The sequence below is a fragment of the Nomascus leucogenys genome, chromosome 6, assembly GCF_006542625.1.
Source record: "Nomascus leucogenys isolate Asia chromosome 6, Asia_NLE_v1, whole genome shotgun sequence".
Classification (NCBI taxonomy): domain Eukaryota; kingdom Metazoa; phylum Chordata; class Mammalia; order Primates; family Hylobatidae; genus Nomascus; species Nomascus leucogenys.
The window spans coordinates 58,857,588-58,875,302 of NC_044386.1; the positions used below are offsets into that span (position 1 = coordinate 58,857,588).

Genomic DNA, 17,715 nt, shown 5'->3' on the forward strand with positions numbered 1-17,715 from the left:
CTAGTATTCTTAAACTAACACACTTTAACATAGCAGCCCCCCAAAATAATTAAGTCACAAACTCATAGTGAATTCATCTTCCCTGTCATATTCCAATACTGTCAAAGGGAAAAACAGAAAATTCCCATTAGTGCATGGTTTGACAATTTCAGCAACTGTTAATTTCAAATAATAAAGCGTATTGATACATTACCCTTTAATACTAACTCCAGCCAGAAGTATTAGGATCTCTCCTATAAATTTCTATACTTAAGTTGATGATTAACATTTTCTTACCTCAATGGCTAAACCCAGGATTCTCCTCGTACTTTCCAGAGACTAGGAAAAAACACAGAATTTTAGCATTCCAAAATATGTAGGAAAAAAAATCTGATCACAGGCCAAATTCATGATGTTATTCTATCTTTAAAAATTGCCAGCTCAGGCCGGGCACAGTGGCTCATGCCTATAATCCCAGCACTTTGGGAGGCCGAGGCAAGAGGATTTCTTGAGTACCGGAGCTCAAGACCAGCCCAAGCAACATAGTGAGACTGTTTCTATTAAAGGAAAAAACAAAAAGAATTGCCAGCCTATCCTTCCCTTTAAAACAAAACAATGGCCAGGTGTGGTGGCTCAAGCCTATAATCCTAGCACTTTGGGAGGCTGAGGTGGACAGATCACGAGGTCAGGAGTTCGAGCCCAGTCTACTCAACATGGTGAAACCCCGTCTCTACTAAAAATACAAAAATTAGCTGGGCGTGATGGCACGCACCTATAATCCCAGCTACTTGGGAGGCTGAGGCAGGAGAATCGCTTGAACAGGGCAGGCAGAGGTTGCAGTAAGCCGAGATTGCATCACTGTACTCCAGCCTGGGCAACAGTGAGACTCTGTCTCAAAAAAAAAAAAAAAAAAAAAGTAAGTTGATCACTACATTTTTGGTTATTTTCAGGCGCTCCTTAAGAGAAAATGTGTAAGGACTTCCATTGCGATGTTGAAAGAAAGAGTTTTTTTAAAAAAGAGAGAATATTTGGATGGTGAAGTTCATGGGAATAAAAATTTTATAAAGTCATAAAAATTTAATGTAGGTAGAAATCTAAGTAAATTACAGATATTAGGAAATTGTTAAATAGAAGTCTAGCATTTCTCAAATACATAGTAGAGTATCTTTGTTGCACTTAATATTAATAATTACCTAAAAAATAAAAATCATACAAATTGTTTTCACTTTAGTTTTCTCGTGAGTTAAAAAGAAAATAAAAACCAGCAACGGCACTAAGGAGCAAATGTGTTCTTTGATATTAATGGACTAGGAAGAGGCCAAAATGGTCCCTAAGAAGGCTCTCTCACCCCTCCAATATGAAAACTGAAATAGAATTATTTACTTATTTTAGGTAAAACATTTACCTCATCTGTAATCTGGTGACCTCTCTGTTGAATTTCTTCTGATGACAGATTATCCATGATGAATCAAAAGTCTATTAGGCACAGAAATGGAAATGTGGATATTGTATAAGAATAAGGATATATAAAAGTTTGCGTGAGCAAAAAGTGTAGATTTATGTAATTTAGGAACTTATCAGGAAAACAGGATAAAAGAACCTCTTTCTGTATCTATTAGTCTACCACAAGTAAAGAAATCAAGACCGAGAGAGGCTAAATGAATGTTTAATAAGAGTGCCAAGGGTGAACCTAAAATACAGGTTTTAGAACTTCTAGGGAAGTACTCTTTCCAACAGGAAACTGGATCCTCTACTTAGAGAAGCAAGGCATTACTGGAAGACAAGCATTGAAAGACTATTAAAATGAATTTCCGGTTGTTCAATGTTCTTCATGTGTTGTCTGAACATGGAAAAGCAGTAAGTGAAGAAAAGTCCAATTTAGTAAAGTAACAAAATTTGAAGTTATGTGCCTGAAGAACACAGGAAACATTTCTAAATATGCCAGTTGTCCAGGATACTCACTGGTGAAAATACTTTCACTCTTAACAAGAAAAGGGAAATGCTGGTACAAACAGCTCGGAAAAGACTAAGGTTTTTATTACGCATTAGACTCTTCCCCTCCAGTGGCTTATATTGTTTGTTGTTTCAGTGGAGTCCCTAAGAAACCAAACAATTATTCTCCTATACACAGTAACTCAGAAAGAGATCTCACAGACATCCAAGCTAAAAAATAAAACATTTCGTAGGTGGTATTCAGCACAGCTGTTATCTAATTCCTCTTTGAGAAGTCATTTGGAGTAATAACAAGCATTGTGCAATGGCTCTAGGTTCTTTCTTTGTTACATTTGCTAGCTTTGTATGAATTTTCTCAAAACTCATGGTCAATGACACAGACAAACTCTGGTTCTTATTACAGATTTGCCCCCAGGAATCTGGCAATGTCTGGAGATGCTTGATTGTCACAACTTGGGCCAGGTGACGGGGCTGGTTACTGGCATCTAGTAGGTAGAGGCAGGGAAACTGCTTAACATCCTACAACACTCTTCAGGAAAGCCCTCTTGCAAAGAATAATCTGACCCAAAATGTCAATTTGAGGTGAGAAACCTTGCCATGGATATACTCTTTGATAAGCAGAAAACTTAATTCCCCAAGAATGTACTGGACTGAATTCTTGGAAGGCAGAGATTTTATCTTTGTATCTCTAACACCTAATAGGATCTGACGGTAGATACTCCAAAAATAGCTGAATGAACAAATAAATAGAAAAACAGGGTGTACACTCAAAGTATTTACGTGGCTCTTAGAAACAGTAGCACAAAGCTTGCAAAGAATCACTAGAGCCACAAACCAAAAACTGCTATTACAAGCGTATGATATGATCACATATAAATCTTTTCAGTCACTTTTGGCTGGGCGTGGTAGCTCATGACTAGAATCCTAGCACTTTGGGAGGCTGAGGTGAGTGGATGGCTTGAGCTCAGGAGTTGGAGTTCAGCCTGAGCAACATGGCAAAACCCCATTTCTACCAAATATACAAAAATTAGCCGGGCATGGTGGCACACACCTGTAGTCCCAGCTACCGGGGAGGGTTGAGGTGGGCGGATTGCTTGAGTCCAGGAGGTTGAGGCTGAAGTAAGTCAAGATCATGGCACTGCACTCCACCCTGGGTGACAGAGCAAGACCCTATCTCAAAAAACAAACAAACAAAAAAATTTAAATCTTTTCGGTTGTTTTTAGTTGAACCACTACTATCATTTTATTTTTTTGAGATGGAGTCTTACTCTGTTGCCCAGGCTGGAGTGCAGTGGTGTAACCCTGACTCACCGCAACTTCCGCCTCCTGGGTTCAAGCAATTCTCCTGCCTCAGCCTCCCAAGGAGCTGGGATTACAGGCATGCACCACCACACCCCACTAATTTTTGTATTTTTAGTAGAGATGGGGTTTCACCATGTTGGCCAGGCTGATCTTGAACTCCAGACCTCAGGTGATCTATCCACCTCAGCCTCCCAAAGTGCCGAGATTACAGGCCTGAGCCACCGCGCCCGGCCCTGTTTATAATTCTACTGTCATGTCTTATGGTTTAAGATTTTGAGGGCCAGGCGCAGTGGCTCACGCCTGTAATCCCAGTACTTTGGGAGGCCGAGGTGGATGGATCACAAGGTTAGGAGATCGAGGCCAGCTTGATCAACATGGTGAAACCCCCTTTCTACTAAAAATACAAAAATTAGCCAGGCGTGGTGGTGAGCGCCTGTAATCCCAGCTACTCGGGAGGCTGAGGCAGGAGAATTGCTTGAACCTAGGAGGGAGAGGTTGCAGTTAATCGAGATCATGCCACTACACTCCAGCCTGGGTGACAAGAGCAAGACTCTGTCTCAAAAAAAAAAAAAGAAAAGAAAAAAAAGAAGGAAAAGAAATGGAAGGGAGGGAGGGAGGAAGGGAGGAGATAAGAAAACAAGCAAGCAAGAGGCCAGGTACGGTGGCTCACACCTGTAATCCCAGCACTCTGGAAGGCCAAGGCGGGCGGATCACCTGAGGTCAGGAGTTTGAGACCAGCCTGGCCAACATGGTGAAACCCCGTCTCTACTAAAAATACAAAAATTAGCTAGGCGTGGTGATGCATGCCTATAATCCCAGCTACTCAGGAGGCTGAGACAGGAGAGTTGCTTGAACCGGAGAGGCAAAGGTTGCAGTAAGCTGAGATCATGCCACTGTACTTCAGCCTGGGCAACAGCAAGACTCCGTCTCAAAAAAAAAAAAAAAAAAAAAAAAAAAAAGGCAAGCAGAAAGGAAGTAAAAGAAAAGAGAAGAAAAGAAGAAAGGAAAAGTAAATAAGCTTCTTGGAAAGAAATACACAGAAAAAAGGCCCTGGAATTTAAATAAGGCCTTGGAAGATCCATGTGGCTTCACTTGTAAAACTGGAGAGCTACTCAAGAAGTAATGAAGAAAGAGCACTTTAAATCACCATCAGGCCAGGCGTGGTGGCTCATGTCTGTAATCCCAGCACTGTGGGAGGCAGAGGTGGGCAGATCACTTGAGGCCAGTAGTTCAAGACCAGACTGGCCAATATGGTGAAACCCCAGCTCTACTAAAAAGAAAATACAAAAATTAGCCGAATGCAGCAGTGCACGTCTGTGGCTTGAGCCTGGGAGGCAGAGGCTGCAGTGAGCCAAGACTCACTGCACTCCAGCCTGGGAAACAGAGCAAGACTGTACGAAAAAAAAAAAAATATCACCATCAATTCCACAGGGTCCTGCAAAGAATGGTTTTATAAGATAATTCTTTTTATACTGGTAAACAAGGATTTTGCAGCTAAAATATTCTACCAAATTAGTTTCCTGCCTTATTCCTTCTCTGAAAATTAATCACAATAAAGCTCCTCAATGAGTTACACTCAAAGGGTTTATTACTGTTCTTTTAAGTTCAGCATTCTCTTTGGCTTCTTCTGATAAAGTCTACTTCCATGGTAACCAGTGCATCCGCAGCAAGAGGAAACTTCTGTTTATAGCAGGATAGCATAGTGGGTGAGTGAGAATTCCAGCATACAAATTCCAGCCTCACAATGTATTTGTTGTGTGACCCCAAGGAAATTACCTAACGCCACTAAAACTCGGTTTCTGTATTTGTAAAACAAGGATAACATTCTATTTCATAGTTTTGTTTTTTTTGTGAAGATTAAAAAGAGATGATCTACACAAAGTACTTAGTACAATGCCTTGCACATGGCCGGTGTTCAATGTTAGCCATTATTTTAATATTTTTACTGAAGTGGAAATAAATAGTAGGCAAAACAAAAGGAAAATAACAATGTTGAATATGAGTCACATTTATGTAAATGTAGCTGAAAGTAATAGCTACTAAATATTAATAGTTACATCTGCAAGGCTAAATTTGAATATTAAAGTTAATGATATAAAGTATAGGCTATATACTTTTTTTTTTGAGACATCAGAGTCTCACATTTTATTTTATTTTACTTTATTTTATTTTATTTGAGACGGAGTCTCGCTCTGTTGCCCAGGCTGGAGTGCAGTGGTGCAATCTTAGCTCACTGCAACCTCTGCCCCCGGGTTCAAGTGATTCTCCTTCCTCAGTCTCCCGAGTAGCTGGGATTACAGGTGCCCACCACTACACCTGGCCCTTTTATTATTATTATTTTATTATTATTATTTTTTGTAGAGGCAGGGTCTCACTATGTTGCCCAGGCTGGTCTCAAACTCCGGGCTCGAGTGATGCTCCTAGCTCAGCCTCCCAAAGTGCTGGGATTACATGTATGAGCCACTTTGCCTGGCAAGGGTCTCGTTTATGTTAAGGATGGCTTCCTCCTTTTACTTCCTCTCTTGGCTTTCCTTTCTATCTCCTTCTACACAAACAACTTTAACCATTTTTATATATAGGCCCCAAAACTATGCAAATATACATACATATTTTTTTCTCTTTTTAAAAACTCTTTTCTTTTTACCATACAAAGTCTATAACTCAAATGCAAATATACTAAGTACACCACAGAATCATATCTACTAAACAGCTTGGTTTCAGGCCAGATGCAGTCACATTTGTAATCCCAGCACTCTGGGAGGCCAAGGTGGGCATCACCTGAGGTCAGGAGTTTGAGATCAGACTGGCCAAGATGGAGAAATCCTGTCTCTTCTAAAAAATACCAAAGGCCGGGTATGGTGGCTCACGCCTGTAATCCTAGCACTTGGGAGGCTGAGGAGGGCAGATCACTTGAGGTCACGGGTTGGCCAGCCTGGCCAACATGGCAAAACCCCGTCTCTACTAAAAATACAAAAATTAGCCGGGCATGGTGGCATGTGCCTGTAATCCTAGCTACTTGGGAGGCTGAGGCAGGAAAATCACTTGAACCCAGGAGGCAGAGGTTGCAGTGAGTGGAGATTGTGCCACTGTACTCCAGCTTGGGCAACAGAGTGAGACGCCATCTCAAAAAAAAAAAAAAAAATTAGCCGGGCATGGTGGCAGGCACCTGTAATCCCAGCTACTCAGGAGGCTATGGCAGGAGAATCGCTTGAACCCGGGAGGCGGAGGTTGCAGTGAGCCAAGATCGCACCACTGCACTCCAGCCTCAGCAACAGAGCGAGACTCCATCTTAAAAAACAACACCACAAAAAAACAAAACAAACAAAAATCAGCTTGGTTTCAAAGGACACTGAAGCACAAGATTTCAAGACAGAAATCATATTAACAAGTGGGAAAGTCCCACTAAAAATCAGGAACCAAAAAGAAAACCAAAATTACACTTTCAGGCCTATAGTCCCAGCTACTCAGGAAGCTGAGGCAGGAGGATCATCTGAGCCCAGGAGTTTAAATGTAACCTGGGCAACATAGCAAGACCCTGACTCTAATTACAAAAAAATTAAACTTCAGTTTTACAGAAGCACCTATGGTAACTTAATTGCTCAACGCTCAACGCCTGGTCTTCGAGTCCCTGTCAAATTTGGAACTTCCACAATTCTACTCTAAGTGACCCAGGAGTAATACTGGGGAGGTAGATGTAGGTTTGATTATAATCAATTTTATTAACCCTATCAATGAGAATGGTTATGTGAACAGAAAGGGGATGTTCTATGTGAAAGATAAGAACGGGGCTCAAGAGCCGGAAGCTGGCAATCTACCCAGGAAGAGACAATGTGGCAGGCATAAGTGTGGTATCTGCCAGGGAGATACCAGGTACGGGGTGAGATTAATTGGCAAGCATTCACCCTGCCTGAATGAAATATTCACCAAAACCATCCACATAGTTTAGCTCTGATTAAGTTCACTTAGATGCTTTATTTATTTATTTATTTATTTATTTAGGTAGAGATAGGGTGTCTCACTGTCTTGCCCAGGCTAGTCTTGAACTCCTGGCCTCAAGCGATCCTTCTGTCTTGGACTCCCAAAATGCCAGAAGGCGTGAGACACCACACCCAGCCACTTGGATGCTTTCTGGTTAGTTTTTCAAATATTCCGATAATTAGAGTCAGAAGCTACAGATAGAGAATATAAGCACTCTGCCGGGCGCGGTGGCTCATGCCTGTAATCCCAGCACTTTGGGAGGCTGAGGCAGGCGGATCACGAGGACAGGAGATCGAGACCATCCTGGCTAACAAGGTGAAACCCCGTCTCTACTAAAAAACAGAAAATTAGCTGGGCGTGGTAGCGGGCACCTGTAGTCCCAGCTACTTAGGAGGCTGAGGCACGAGAATGGTGTGAACCTGGGAGGCGGAGCTTGCAGTGAGCCGAGATCATGCCACTGCACTCCAGCCTAGGCGACAGAGCAAGACTCTGTCTCAAAAAAAAAAAAAAAAAAAAAAAGAGAGCGAATATAAGCACTCTTGTCCCTGGAAAAGGATACCCCCAACAGAAAAGAGTGGCATTCTTGCTTATACAAAAGACAACATAGTATAGTGGTTATGTGCCCAATATCTGAAGGCATAATGGTTTCAAATCCTGACTACTGTTAACTTTTCTGTGCTTCAGTTTCCTCATTAACTGAGAATAATAATGCTTACTTTAAGTGTTGTTACATGGATTGAGCTAATTCAAGCATAGTATTTAGAGCAGTGCCTGGCACACAGTGCTCAATAAAACTATTATAACTTTTCATAATAATTATGAAATATCTCTCGTGATTTTGGCCAGGCATGGTGGCTCATGCTTATAATCTCAGCACATTAGGAGGCCAAGGCAAAAGGATCGCTTAAAGCCAGGAGTTTGAGACCAGCCTAGGTAATAAAGCAAGTCCCCCATCTCTACACAAAATTAAAAAAAAAAAAAAAATCAGCCAGGCCTGGTGGCCTGCAGCTGTAGTCCCAGCTACTCAGGAGGCCGAAGCAGGGGGATCACTTGAGCTCAGCAGTTTGAGGCTGCAGCAAGCTATGATCATGCCACTGCACTCCAGCCTTGGTGACATAGCAAGACTGTCTTAAAAAACAAACAAAAAAACACAAACACCCTGATTCTCATTTGTGTGGGTCAAAATCCAAGTATGATCAAGTCCAAAAAATTATGATTTTAAATTATCAAAAAAGAAAAAATAGTCCTAATGTAAGGCTTCAGTGGTGAGGCAGGAATATAATGTGTGTGTGTATGTATGGAGGGCAGGGGATAGCTTTCAAGACAGAACACATATGGTGAAGAGCTTTGTATATTATACCAAGAAGTTTGAAATTTATTTTGCTATGCTGCCTAGGTTGGTCTTGAACTCCTGATCTCAACTGATGCTCCCACTTCAGCCTCCCAAGTAGCTGGGACTACAGACATACCACCACACGTGGCTCGAGTTTTATAAGTATTGAAAGGCCATCTAAAGTAATTTCAATTTCCAAAACACTGTCAAAATAAATTTAAACAAACTTTACATCTAAGTTACAGAATCTACAGAAAGCAACAAGAAGAGAGAATTCTGGAAAAACATAGGAATCAGTGATTTAAATACTTTAGTAGCAATACAACCTAAATTGAAACCCAAACCAAAATGTCAGTGAATCTAAATGAATACAAATGGGCTTCTTCTACTCTTAATATTTTAAAAAACACAGTACATTTTGTTTCCTGGCTCCATAATCCACTTCCTCTAATTGTTAGAGGCACTGGATCCGTCTGTTTCAAGTTTCTACCTACCACAGCAAAGAAAAGAGCAATCCTGGCCGGGTGAGGTGGATCACGCCTGTAATCCCAGCACTTTGGGAGGCCAAGGCAGGCCGATCATCTGAGGTCAGGAGTTTGAGACCAGACTGGCTAACATGGTGAAACCTCGTTTCTCCTAAAAATACAATTAGCCAGGCGTGGTGGCGCATGCCTGTAATCCCAGCTACTCAGGAGGCTGAGGCAGGAGAATCACTTGAACCCATGAGGCAGAGGTTGCGGTGAGCCGAGATCACACCATTGCACTCCGGCTTGGGCAACAAGAGTGATACTCCGTCTCAAAAAAAAAAAAAAAAAAAAGGGAAAAGAAAAGAGCAGTCCTTGTCATCTGCCCCTCTGTCAACCTACAGATCTGGAAACAAAATATAGTAATGGAATAAAAAGTTCAGCACTCTTGGAGATAAGCAACATTATAATATTATACATGCTAATATATACACAATGTGGAGCACAAACAGAGCTCAAAAACAGATGTCCAGAGTGTTGCAGATAAAGGAACCAAATCGGGGTGGGGGTGGGGGAAAGCCTGAATTCAGAAAAAAAAAAGGCAGCTGATATCAAAGAGCAAACATCCTCTTTTTCCTTTTTGTTATTCTAATCTACAGGAGCCTTGACCTCCCAGGCTCAAGCGATCCTCCACCTCAGCCTTCCGAGTAGCTGGGACCACAGGCACTGGGCACCAGGCCCAGCTAGTTTTTTTTTTTTTTTTAATTTTGTAGAGACAGTCTTGGCATGTTGCCCAGGCTGGTCTCAAACTCCTGGGCTCAAGCGATTCCCCTGCCTCAGCCTCCCAAAGTGCTGGAATTACAGGCATGAACCACCGCCCGGCCCTAATCTACTTTCATCTGGTGGAACCAGTTAACTTTGCTAGAATTGTGTTATGATAATGAACACCATCATAGAGATTACAGAATTTTCAAGCCCGTAAGTTTTAGCTCAATCTTCATTTTAAAAATGAGCTGATTAGGCCCAAAGCAGTATCTTCCAAAGTGCCGAGCAAGAATATGATTTTAACTGTTACATATGAAAGAGGTATATATTTATGTATTTATTATAATGGATGCTAAAAAAGCTATAAAATACATAAAAACCATGATTTCACAGATTATCACTTTGGAAGTGGGCAATGTTTTTTTAAAAAAACCATTAAACATGAAGTAAAATAACAACAGCACTCTAAATGGCAAAAATTATGATAGTGGTATGACTCAGGTGAAGACTCCACAGCTGTCCCATGAGTACAGGCCTGTTTTTGTTTACTTTCTTTCTGGTTCTGGGTTGTGTTCTGAATGATTAGAAAAGATGTGACCTTAGACCGGGCGCGGTGGCTCACGCCTGTAATCCCAACACTTTGGGAGGCTGAGGCGAGCAGATTACCTGAGGTCGGGAGTTCGAGAACAGCCTGACTAACATGGAGAAACCCCATCTCTACTAAAAATAGAAAATTAGCCAGGCGTGGTGGCACATGCCTGTAATCCCAGCTACTCGGGAGGCTGAGGCAGGAGAATCGCTTGAACCTGGGAGGCGGAGATTGAGGTGACCCTAGATCGAGATATTGCACTTCAGCCTGGGCAACAAGAGTGAAACTGTGTCTCAAAAAAAAAAAAGAAGAAAAGAAAGAAACGATGTGACCTTTAGTTAAGTGGACTTGTGTATTGTACCTAAGTTCATTCAGTGTACAAGAAACAAACATCAAGATACATATAGGAATTCCACTGTTTATTTGGCACAGTAAGTCATCCTTATGCTGGAACTATGATAACACCAACTTTGTAGTGCATAAACACATACTACAAGCACCTAAAGAAAAACCTAGCCTGAGACAAATATTCAAGCTGCAGGCTAAGTGATATGATCACTTCAATTACTTTCACATGACCTGTCAAAGGAGTATGGCAATGTAAGGTGTTTCTCTTATTTGCTATTATTTCTTTCTTTTCCTGAGATCACTCAGATCACTGGATCACTGAGCTGAGACCACCCAGTAATTTATAAAGCAAAGAGAAGAAATTTAAGCCAGCTGCAGAAATTTGCGTAAGTGGCCGGGCGCGGTGGCTCACGCTTGTAATCCCAGCACTTTGGGAGGCCGAGGCGGGCGGATCACGAGGTCAGGAGATCGAGACCACGGTGAAACCCCGTCTCTACTAAAAATACAAAAAAATTAGCCAGGCGTGGTGGCGGGCGCCTGTAGTCCCAGCTACTCAGAGAGGCTGAGGCAGGAGAATGGCGTGAACCCGGGAGGCGGAGCTTGCAGTGAGCCGAGATTGCGCCACTGCACTCCAGCCTGGGTGACAGAGCGAGACTCTGTCTCAAGAAAAAAAAAAAAAAAAAAAGAAATTTGCGTAAGTAACAAGGAGCTGAATGTTAATCACCAAAACAATGGGATAAATGTCTCCAGGGCATATCAGAGATCTTCGTGGCAGCCCCTCCCATCACAGGACCTGAGGCCTAGGAAGAAAAAATGGTTTCGTGGGCAGCCTCAGGACTTGGGGCCCTTAGTCCCAGCTGCTCCAGCTCCTGGCTAAAAGGGGTCAAGGTACAGCTTGGGCTGTTGCTTCAGAGGGTGCAAGACCCAAGCCTTCGTAGCTTCCATGTGGTGCTGGGCCTGCAGGTGCACAGAAGTCAAGAATTGAGGTTTGGGAACCTCTGTCTAGATTTCAGAGGATGTATGGAAATGCCTGGATGTCCAGGCCAAAGTCTGCTGCAGTGGAAGAGACCTCATGGAGAACCTCTGCTAGGGCACTGCAGAAAGGAAACGTGGGGTTGGACCCCCCCGCCAAGAATCCCCACTGGGGCACTGCCTAGTGGAGCTGTGAGAAGAGGGCCACTGTGCTCCAGACTCCAGAATGGCAGGTCTACAAACAGCTTGCACCATGAACCTGGAAAAGCCACAGGCACTCAATGCCAGCCCAGCAGAGCAGCCTCTGGGCCTGAACCCTGCAAAGCCACAGGGTCAGAACTGCTCAAGGCCTTGGGAGCCCACTCTTTGCATCAGCGTGCCCTAGATGTGAGACATGGAGTCAAAGGAGATTAAAATAAGCTTTAAGATGTAATGGCTGTCCCACTGGATTTTGGACTTGCATAGGGCCGGTAGCCCCTTTGTTTTGGCCAATTTCTCCCATTTGGAATGGGAGCATTTACCAATGCCTATTCTGCCATAGCATCTTTAGAAGTAACTAAGTTGCTTTTGATTTTACAGGCTCCTAGGCAAAAGGGACTTGCCTTGCCTCAGATGAGACTTTGGACTTGGACTTTTGGGTTAATACTGGAATGAGTTAAGACTTTGGAGGACTGTTGGGAAGGCATGATTGTGTTTTGAACTGTGAGGACATGAGATTTGAAAGGGGCCAGGGGAGCCGGGCGTGGTGGCTCATGCCTGTAATCCCAGCACCTTGGGAGGATGAGGTGGGTGGATCATGAGGTCAGGCGTTCGAGACCAGCCTGGCCAACAGAGTGAAACCCCGTCTCTACTAAGAAATACAAAAATTAGCCAAGTGCGGTGGCTCACGCCTGTAATCCCAGCACTTTGGGAGGCGGAGGCCGGTGAATAACCCGAGGTCAGGAGTTTGAGACCAGCCTGGCCAACATGGCAAAACCCCATCTCTACTAAAAATACAAAAATTAGCTGGGCGTGGTGGCAGGTGCCTGTAATCACAGCTACTGGGGAGGCTGAGGCAGAAGAATTGCTTGACCCTGGGAGGCAGAGGTTGCAGTGAGCCAAGATTGCACCACTGCACTCCAGCCTGAGTGACAGAGCAAGACCCCATCTCAAAAAAAAAAAAAAAAATTAGCCAGGTTTGGTGGCACACATTTGTAGTCTCAGCTACTCAGGAATGTGAGGCAGGAGAATCGCTTGAAGTGTTGGAGGTTGTAGTGAGCCAAGATCGCGCCACTGCACTCCAGCCTGGGTGACAGAGTGACTCAATCTCAAAAAAAAAAAAAGAAAGAAAGGGGCCAGGGGCAGAATGATACAGTTTGGCTATTCATAATCTCATCTTGAATCTGGTGGGAGGTGATTGGATTATGGGGGTGGTTTCCCCCATGCAGTTCTCATGATACTGGTTTTATAAGGGGCTTTTTCCCCTTCACTGTCTCTCTCCTGCCATCCTGTGAAGAAGGCGCTTGGCTTCTCCTTTGCCTTCCACCATGATTGTAAGTTTCCTAAGGCCTCCTCAGCCATGCAGAACTGAGAGTCAATTAAACTTCTTTCCTTTATAAATTACCCAGTCTCGAGTATTTCTTTTTCTTTTTTTTTTTTTTTTTTTTTTGAGTTGGAGCCTGACTCTGTCTCCCAGGCTGGAGCTCAGTGGCAAGATCTCGGTTCACTGCAACCTCTGCTTCCCAGGTTCAAGCGATTCTCCTGCCCCAGCCTCCGGAGTAGCTGGGATTACAAGCATACACCACCACGCCTGGCTATGTATTTTTAGTAGAGATGGGATTTCATCATGTTGGCCAGGCTGGTCTCGAACTCCTGATCTCAAATGATCCTCTCTCCTCGACCTCCCAAAGTGCTGGGATTACAGGCGTGAGCCACCAGGCCCGGCCTCGGGTACTTCTTTATAGCAGTGTGAGAACGGACGAATACAGACTCCATACCAAGAGATGACAAATAGCAAAAGGCAAAATGATACTCCCTTCTTTTTTTCCCTCTCCCACTTTTATGTCTTTACGTTTCCTCCTACCATCAACTGCCTTTCCTAACATTGTGGTGACTAATGATTAAAGAAGAAAAAAACGACGAGACGAAACCACACTTTACAGTACTTTTTCCCCCCACCACTCCAAACCCGAACTATGAAATGCATTATTTTCCTGATCCTCTAATTTGTGCAGTAATGCCGCGAGGTAAGGCTGAACCTTTCTAGAGAGCAAGGGCTATCCAATACCAGGAACCTCAGAGTCCTTCCTCAAGCCATTATCTCAGAGCTATCTGATCACCGTGGTCACCATACACGCAGTCTATTAATGTCAACCACGGCAACACAGTAAAGGTGAGGGGAGGAAAGTGGTATCTGTTTAATTTCGAGGAAGGGTCCAGAGAATCACCATCCAGCCACCCTTCCTCCACTGGCCCCTCGATGTTCTCCCGGCACCTTCCGTCCTCGCCCCGGGCCCATCTGCCGAGTAAAGGCCAGAGCGCCCCCTCCTCCGCTTAAGCCCGACTCCACCAACTTTTCAACCAATACGATACACTCTTTCTTCTCAGGACATACTCTCAGACTTCATCCCGGCCAGCTCCCTCCGTCCCACTCCTGGAGACTCACCAAGCGGGCGAGGCCACTCCTCTCCGGCCGCAGCTCGGACACCCCAACTCCTGACCTGGCGCTGCACCCTAGTCGCGCCTGCGCGCGCCGAGCCCGCGCGCCTGCGCACTTCCCGTTCGCCGCGGACACGGACACACCCCTGCAGCTGGAGCCAATCACGGTGCTGGGGGTTTAAATGTCCCTGCCACGCAGGCGGAGAGTCTGGGAATTTACCAGTTAACCGGATAGATTTCAGTCCTGCCCGAAGCTGGGAGGTGTTCATGATATAAACATTTACTGAGGACAAACCGTGTGCCAGGCACTGTGCTGGATGAACGCTGAAGAAAAGAAAGCGAATAGAATGCTTTCCCTGCCCTTCAGCGCCTTTCAATATGTCTAGACTAAGATATAGATATGTAAACAAATTATAGTGGATAGAATACAGTGCATAGCACATAGAAAATCTGAGGCGCCTTTGGCTGATAATGAACAAAGCGTTTTATTCTTAGGGGTGTCTGGAAGGGTTCCCGGAGGAAGTGACTTGAGCCATGAAGGATAAGTAGGAGTTCCCCCGGAAATCCGGCAGAGAAAGAGCTAGTTTTCCAGGCTCTGGGGAACGGCTAATGTCGAGAACAGCGTAACGCCTTCTGGAAATTTCTAGTAGTTCATCCTTGTTAGAGGCTTAGTGCTAATCGTACATCCCCGAGTGTAGAGGGAAGAACGCTTTAGAAGGCCAACAATCGGTAGATCTTGGAAGGCCTTGGAATTTTAGACCACTTTGTACTATGGGCACTGAAAGCTACTGAAGAGTTTTAAGCAGATGGATGATTATTGTAAACTATTTGCTGCAGGAACCCTTCCATGCACCTCTAAGAATAAAATAAACTGCTGGAAATCAAAAATAGAAAGTGCTTCACCAAGCACGGTGGCTCACACCTGTAATCAATCCCAGCACTTTGGGAGGCTGAAGTGGGCAGATCACGAGGTCAGGAGTTTGAGACCAGCCTGGCCAACATAGAGAAACCCCACCTCTACTAAAAATACAAAAAATTAGCCGGGCATGGTGGCAGGCGCCTGTAATCCCAGCTAGTCGGGAGGCTGAGGCAGGAGAATCGCTTCAACTTGGGAGGGGGAGGTTGCAGTGAGCCGAGATCATGCCATTGCACTCCAGCCTGGTCAACAAGAGCGAAATTCCATCCCCCCCATAAAAAAAAAATAGAAAAAATAGCTGGGTGTGGTGGCGGGTGTCTGTAATCCTAGCTACATTACTATCATAATGTCTACCACTGCCTGGCAACAGTGCCAGGCTCCATCTCAAAAAAAAAAGTGCTTCAAGGAGGAAGTAGTCTATTCCTTAAGGGATCAAGGAAGATGAAGCCTGAGAATGTTTTTTTTTTAATTTCATAACACAGAGGTCACTGATTATCTCAGTGAAAGCTGTTTGTTGGAATGCTGGGGTTGAAAAAAACAACTTAGTAGTTTGGAGATGGGGGAGATGTAGAGATGGGGACAAGTTGTAGAATGCTTTTGGAAAGTTTGGCCTTGACAGGGAGGAAGGAGGGAGAATGATGAAGGATCAAGATTTTTTGTTTTTGTTTTTTTGATTTTTGTTAGAATTAAGACTGGAGAAACTTGAGCATGGTAGGGAAGATTCAACTGAGAAAAAAATTGTTGAATAAAGGAAGAGAAGGGATAGCCAGTAGGCAAAGATCTTGAAAGGGTAAGAATAGAGGCAGTTTAGAGGCAGTTCAAAACACTGGTGAGAGTAATGGTTTTGGAAGAGGGGAGGGAGGGAGAAAGAGAGAGAGAGGAGGTATCTCCCCAGTTATGAGAGGAAGTATGTTTCTGTATATTTAGTAACAGGAAGTTAAAGTTCTCATGTGCTGACTTGTTTTCTCTGTGAAGTTGGAGATGGGGTCATCTTCTGATAGAAAAGGAGGTGGTATTGGGAGTTTAAAGGAAAGTTGAGAAGATTTGAAATATTGTAGAAAGTAATACAACAAGTTGACCGAAAAATGTTGTAGGACTGGTAGGCAATATTGAGGGCCTTTTTAATATGGGCAAAAATAAACTCACCATTTTCTGCCCTCCTGTGTAAATTTCTCAAGCAGCAGTCACTTGTTGAGGGCAAAGGTGGAGAAAATGTATGGTTGAGTTCATTAGTTCATTTAGGGTTGTGATGGTCATTGATATAATTCCATGGTTCTCAACCAGGGATGATTTTGTCCTCCAGAGGATATTTGGCAATGTCTGGAGATGCTTTATTGTGATGACAGGGAAACGGGGGTGGGTACTACTAGCATCGTGTCCAGCAGTGCTGCTAAACATACATACACACACACACACATATGTGTGTGTATATATATATATATATAGAGAGAGAGAGAGAGAGAGAGAGAGAGAAAGTCTTGCTCTGTTGCTCAGGCTGGAGTGCAATGGTGTGATGTCGGCTCACTGCAACCTCTACCTCTGCAGCTCAAATCCTCCCACCTCAGCCTCCTGAGTAGCTGGGACTACAGGTGTGCACCACTACTGCCGACTAATTTCTGCATTTTTTGTAGAGACAGGGTTTCACCATGTCACCCAGGCTGGTCTCAAACTCCTGGATTCAAGCGATCTGCCTCCCTTGACCTCCCAAAGTTATAGGATTACATGTGTGAGCCACTGCTCCCAGTCTGCTGCTAAACATCCTATAATGCACAGGATACCCCTGACAAAAAAGTATATGTTCCAAAATGTCAGTAATCCCAAAGTTGAGAAACCATAATCTAGCATTACCTTGGCACTCACCAATATCTGACTGTGGTCTTCTACAGGCTTTTCCTTGAATGATGGCCCAGAGTTTATAGGGTAAAATAGTTCTTCCAATGCATGCCTTTGAAGGAGAATAGAATGAGCAGCGTACCACAACCCTTGAGTGTTTCAAGGACTTGTGATGTCACAAACATGGAATTGGAAGTTTCCTAAACCTCTAGAACAAATCTGGATTTACATAGAAGACATGAATATAGCCGCTTCCTTTCTTTTCTCTCTCTTTTCTCTCTCTTTTTTTTTTTTTTTTTTTTTTTTTTTAAGACGCAGTCTCGCTCTGTCGCTAGGCTGGAGTGCAGTGGCGAGATCTCGGCTCACTGCAAACTCCGACTCCCGGGTTCAAGGGATTCTCCTTCCTCAGCCTTCCGAGTAGCTGGGACTACAGGCACGCACCACCACACCCAGCTAATTTTTGTATTTTTAGTAGACAAGGGGTTTCACCATGTTGGCCAGGATGGTCTTGATCTCTGGACCTCATGATCTGCCCACCTCGGCCTCCCAAAGTGCTGGGATTACAGGCGTGAGCCACTGTGCCCCGCCGCTGCTTACTTTTATTTGAGGCATTGAAGGTCTTGTTAAACAGAGATGTTATAATCTC

The 17,715-nt window shown here is 43.9% G+C and overlaps 1 protein-coding gene across 1 annotated transcript in view; it reads right to left on the reverse strand.

Annotated features, from left to right (window-relative positions):
* Positions 1-14,781, reverse strand: part of SNAP23 (synaptosome associated protein 23) — a 35,618-nt gene extending 20,837 nt beyond the window's left edge. The window contains exons 1-3 of the mRNA XM_030814236.1: positions 14,328-14,781; positions 1,385-1,455; positions 277-318 (exon numbers count right to left, since the gene is read on the reverse strand). Coding sequence (XP_030670096.1) covers positions 277-318; positions 1,385-1,441 — 99 coding nt within the window. The 5' untranslated portion in view covers positions 1,442-1,455; positions 14,328-14,781. The remainder of the gene's footprint in view (positions 1-276; positions 319-1,384; positions 1,456-14,327) is intronic.
* Between the last annotated feature and the right edge of the window lie 2,934 nt (positions 14,782-17,715).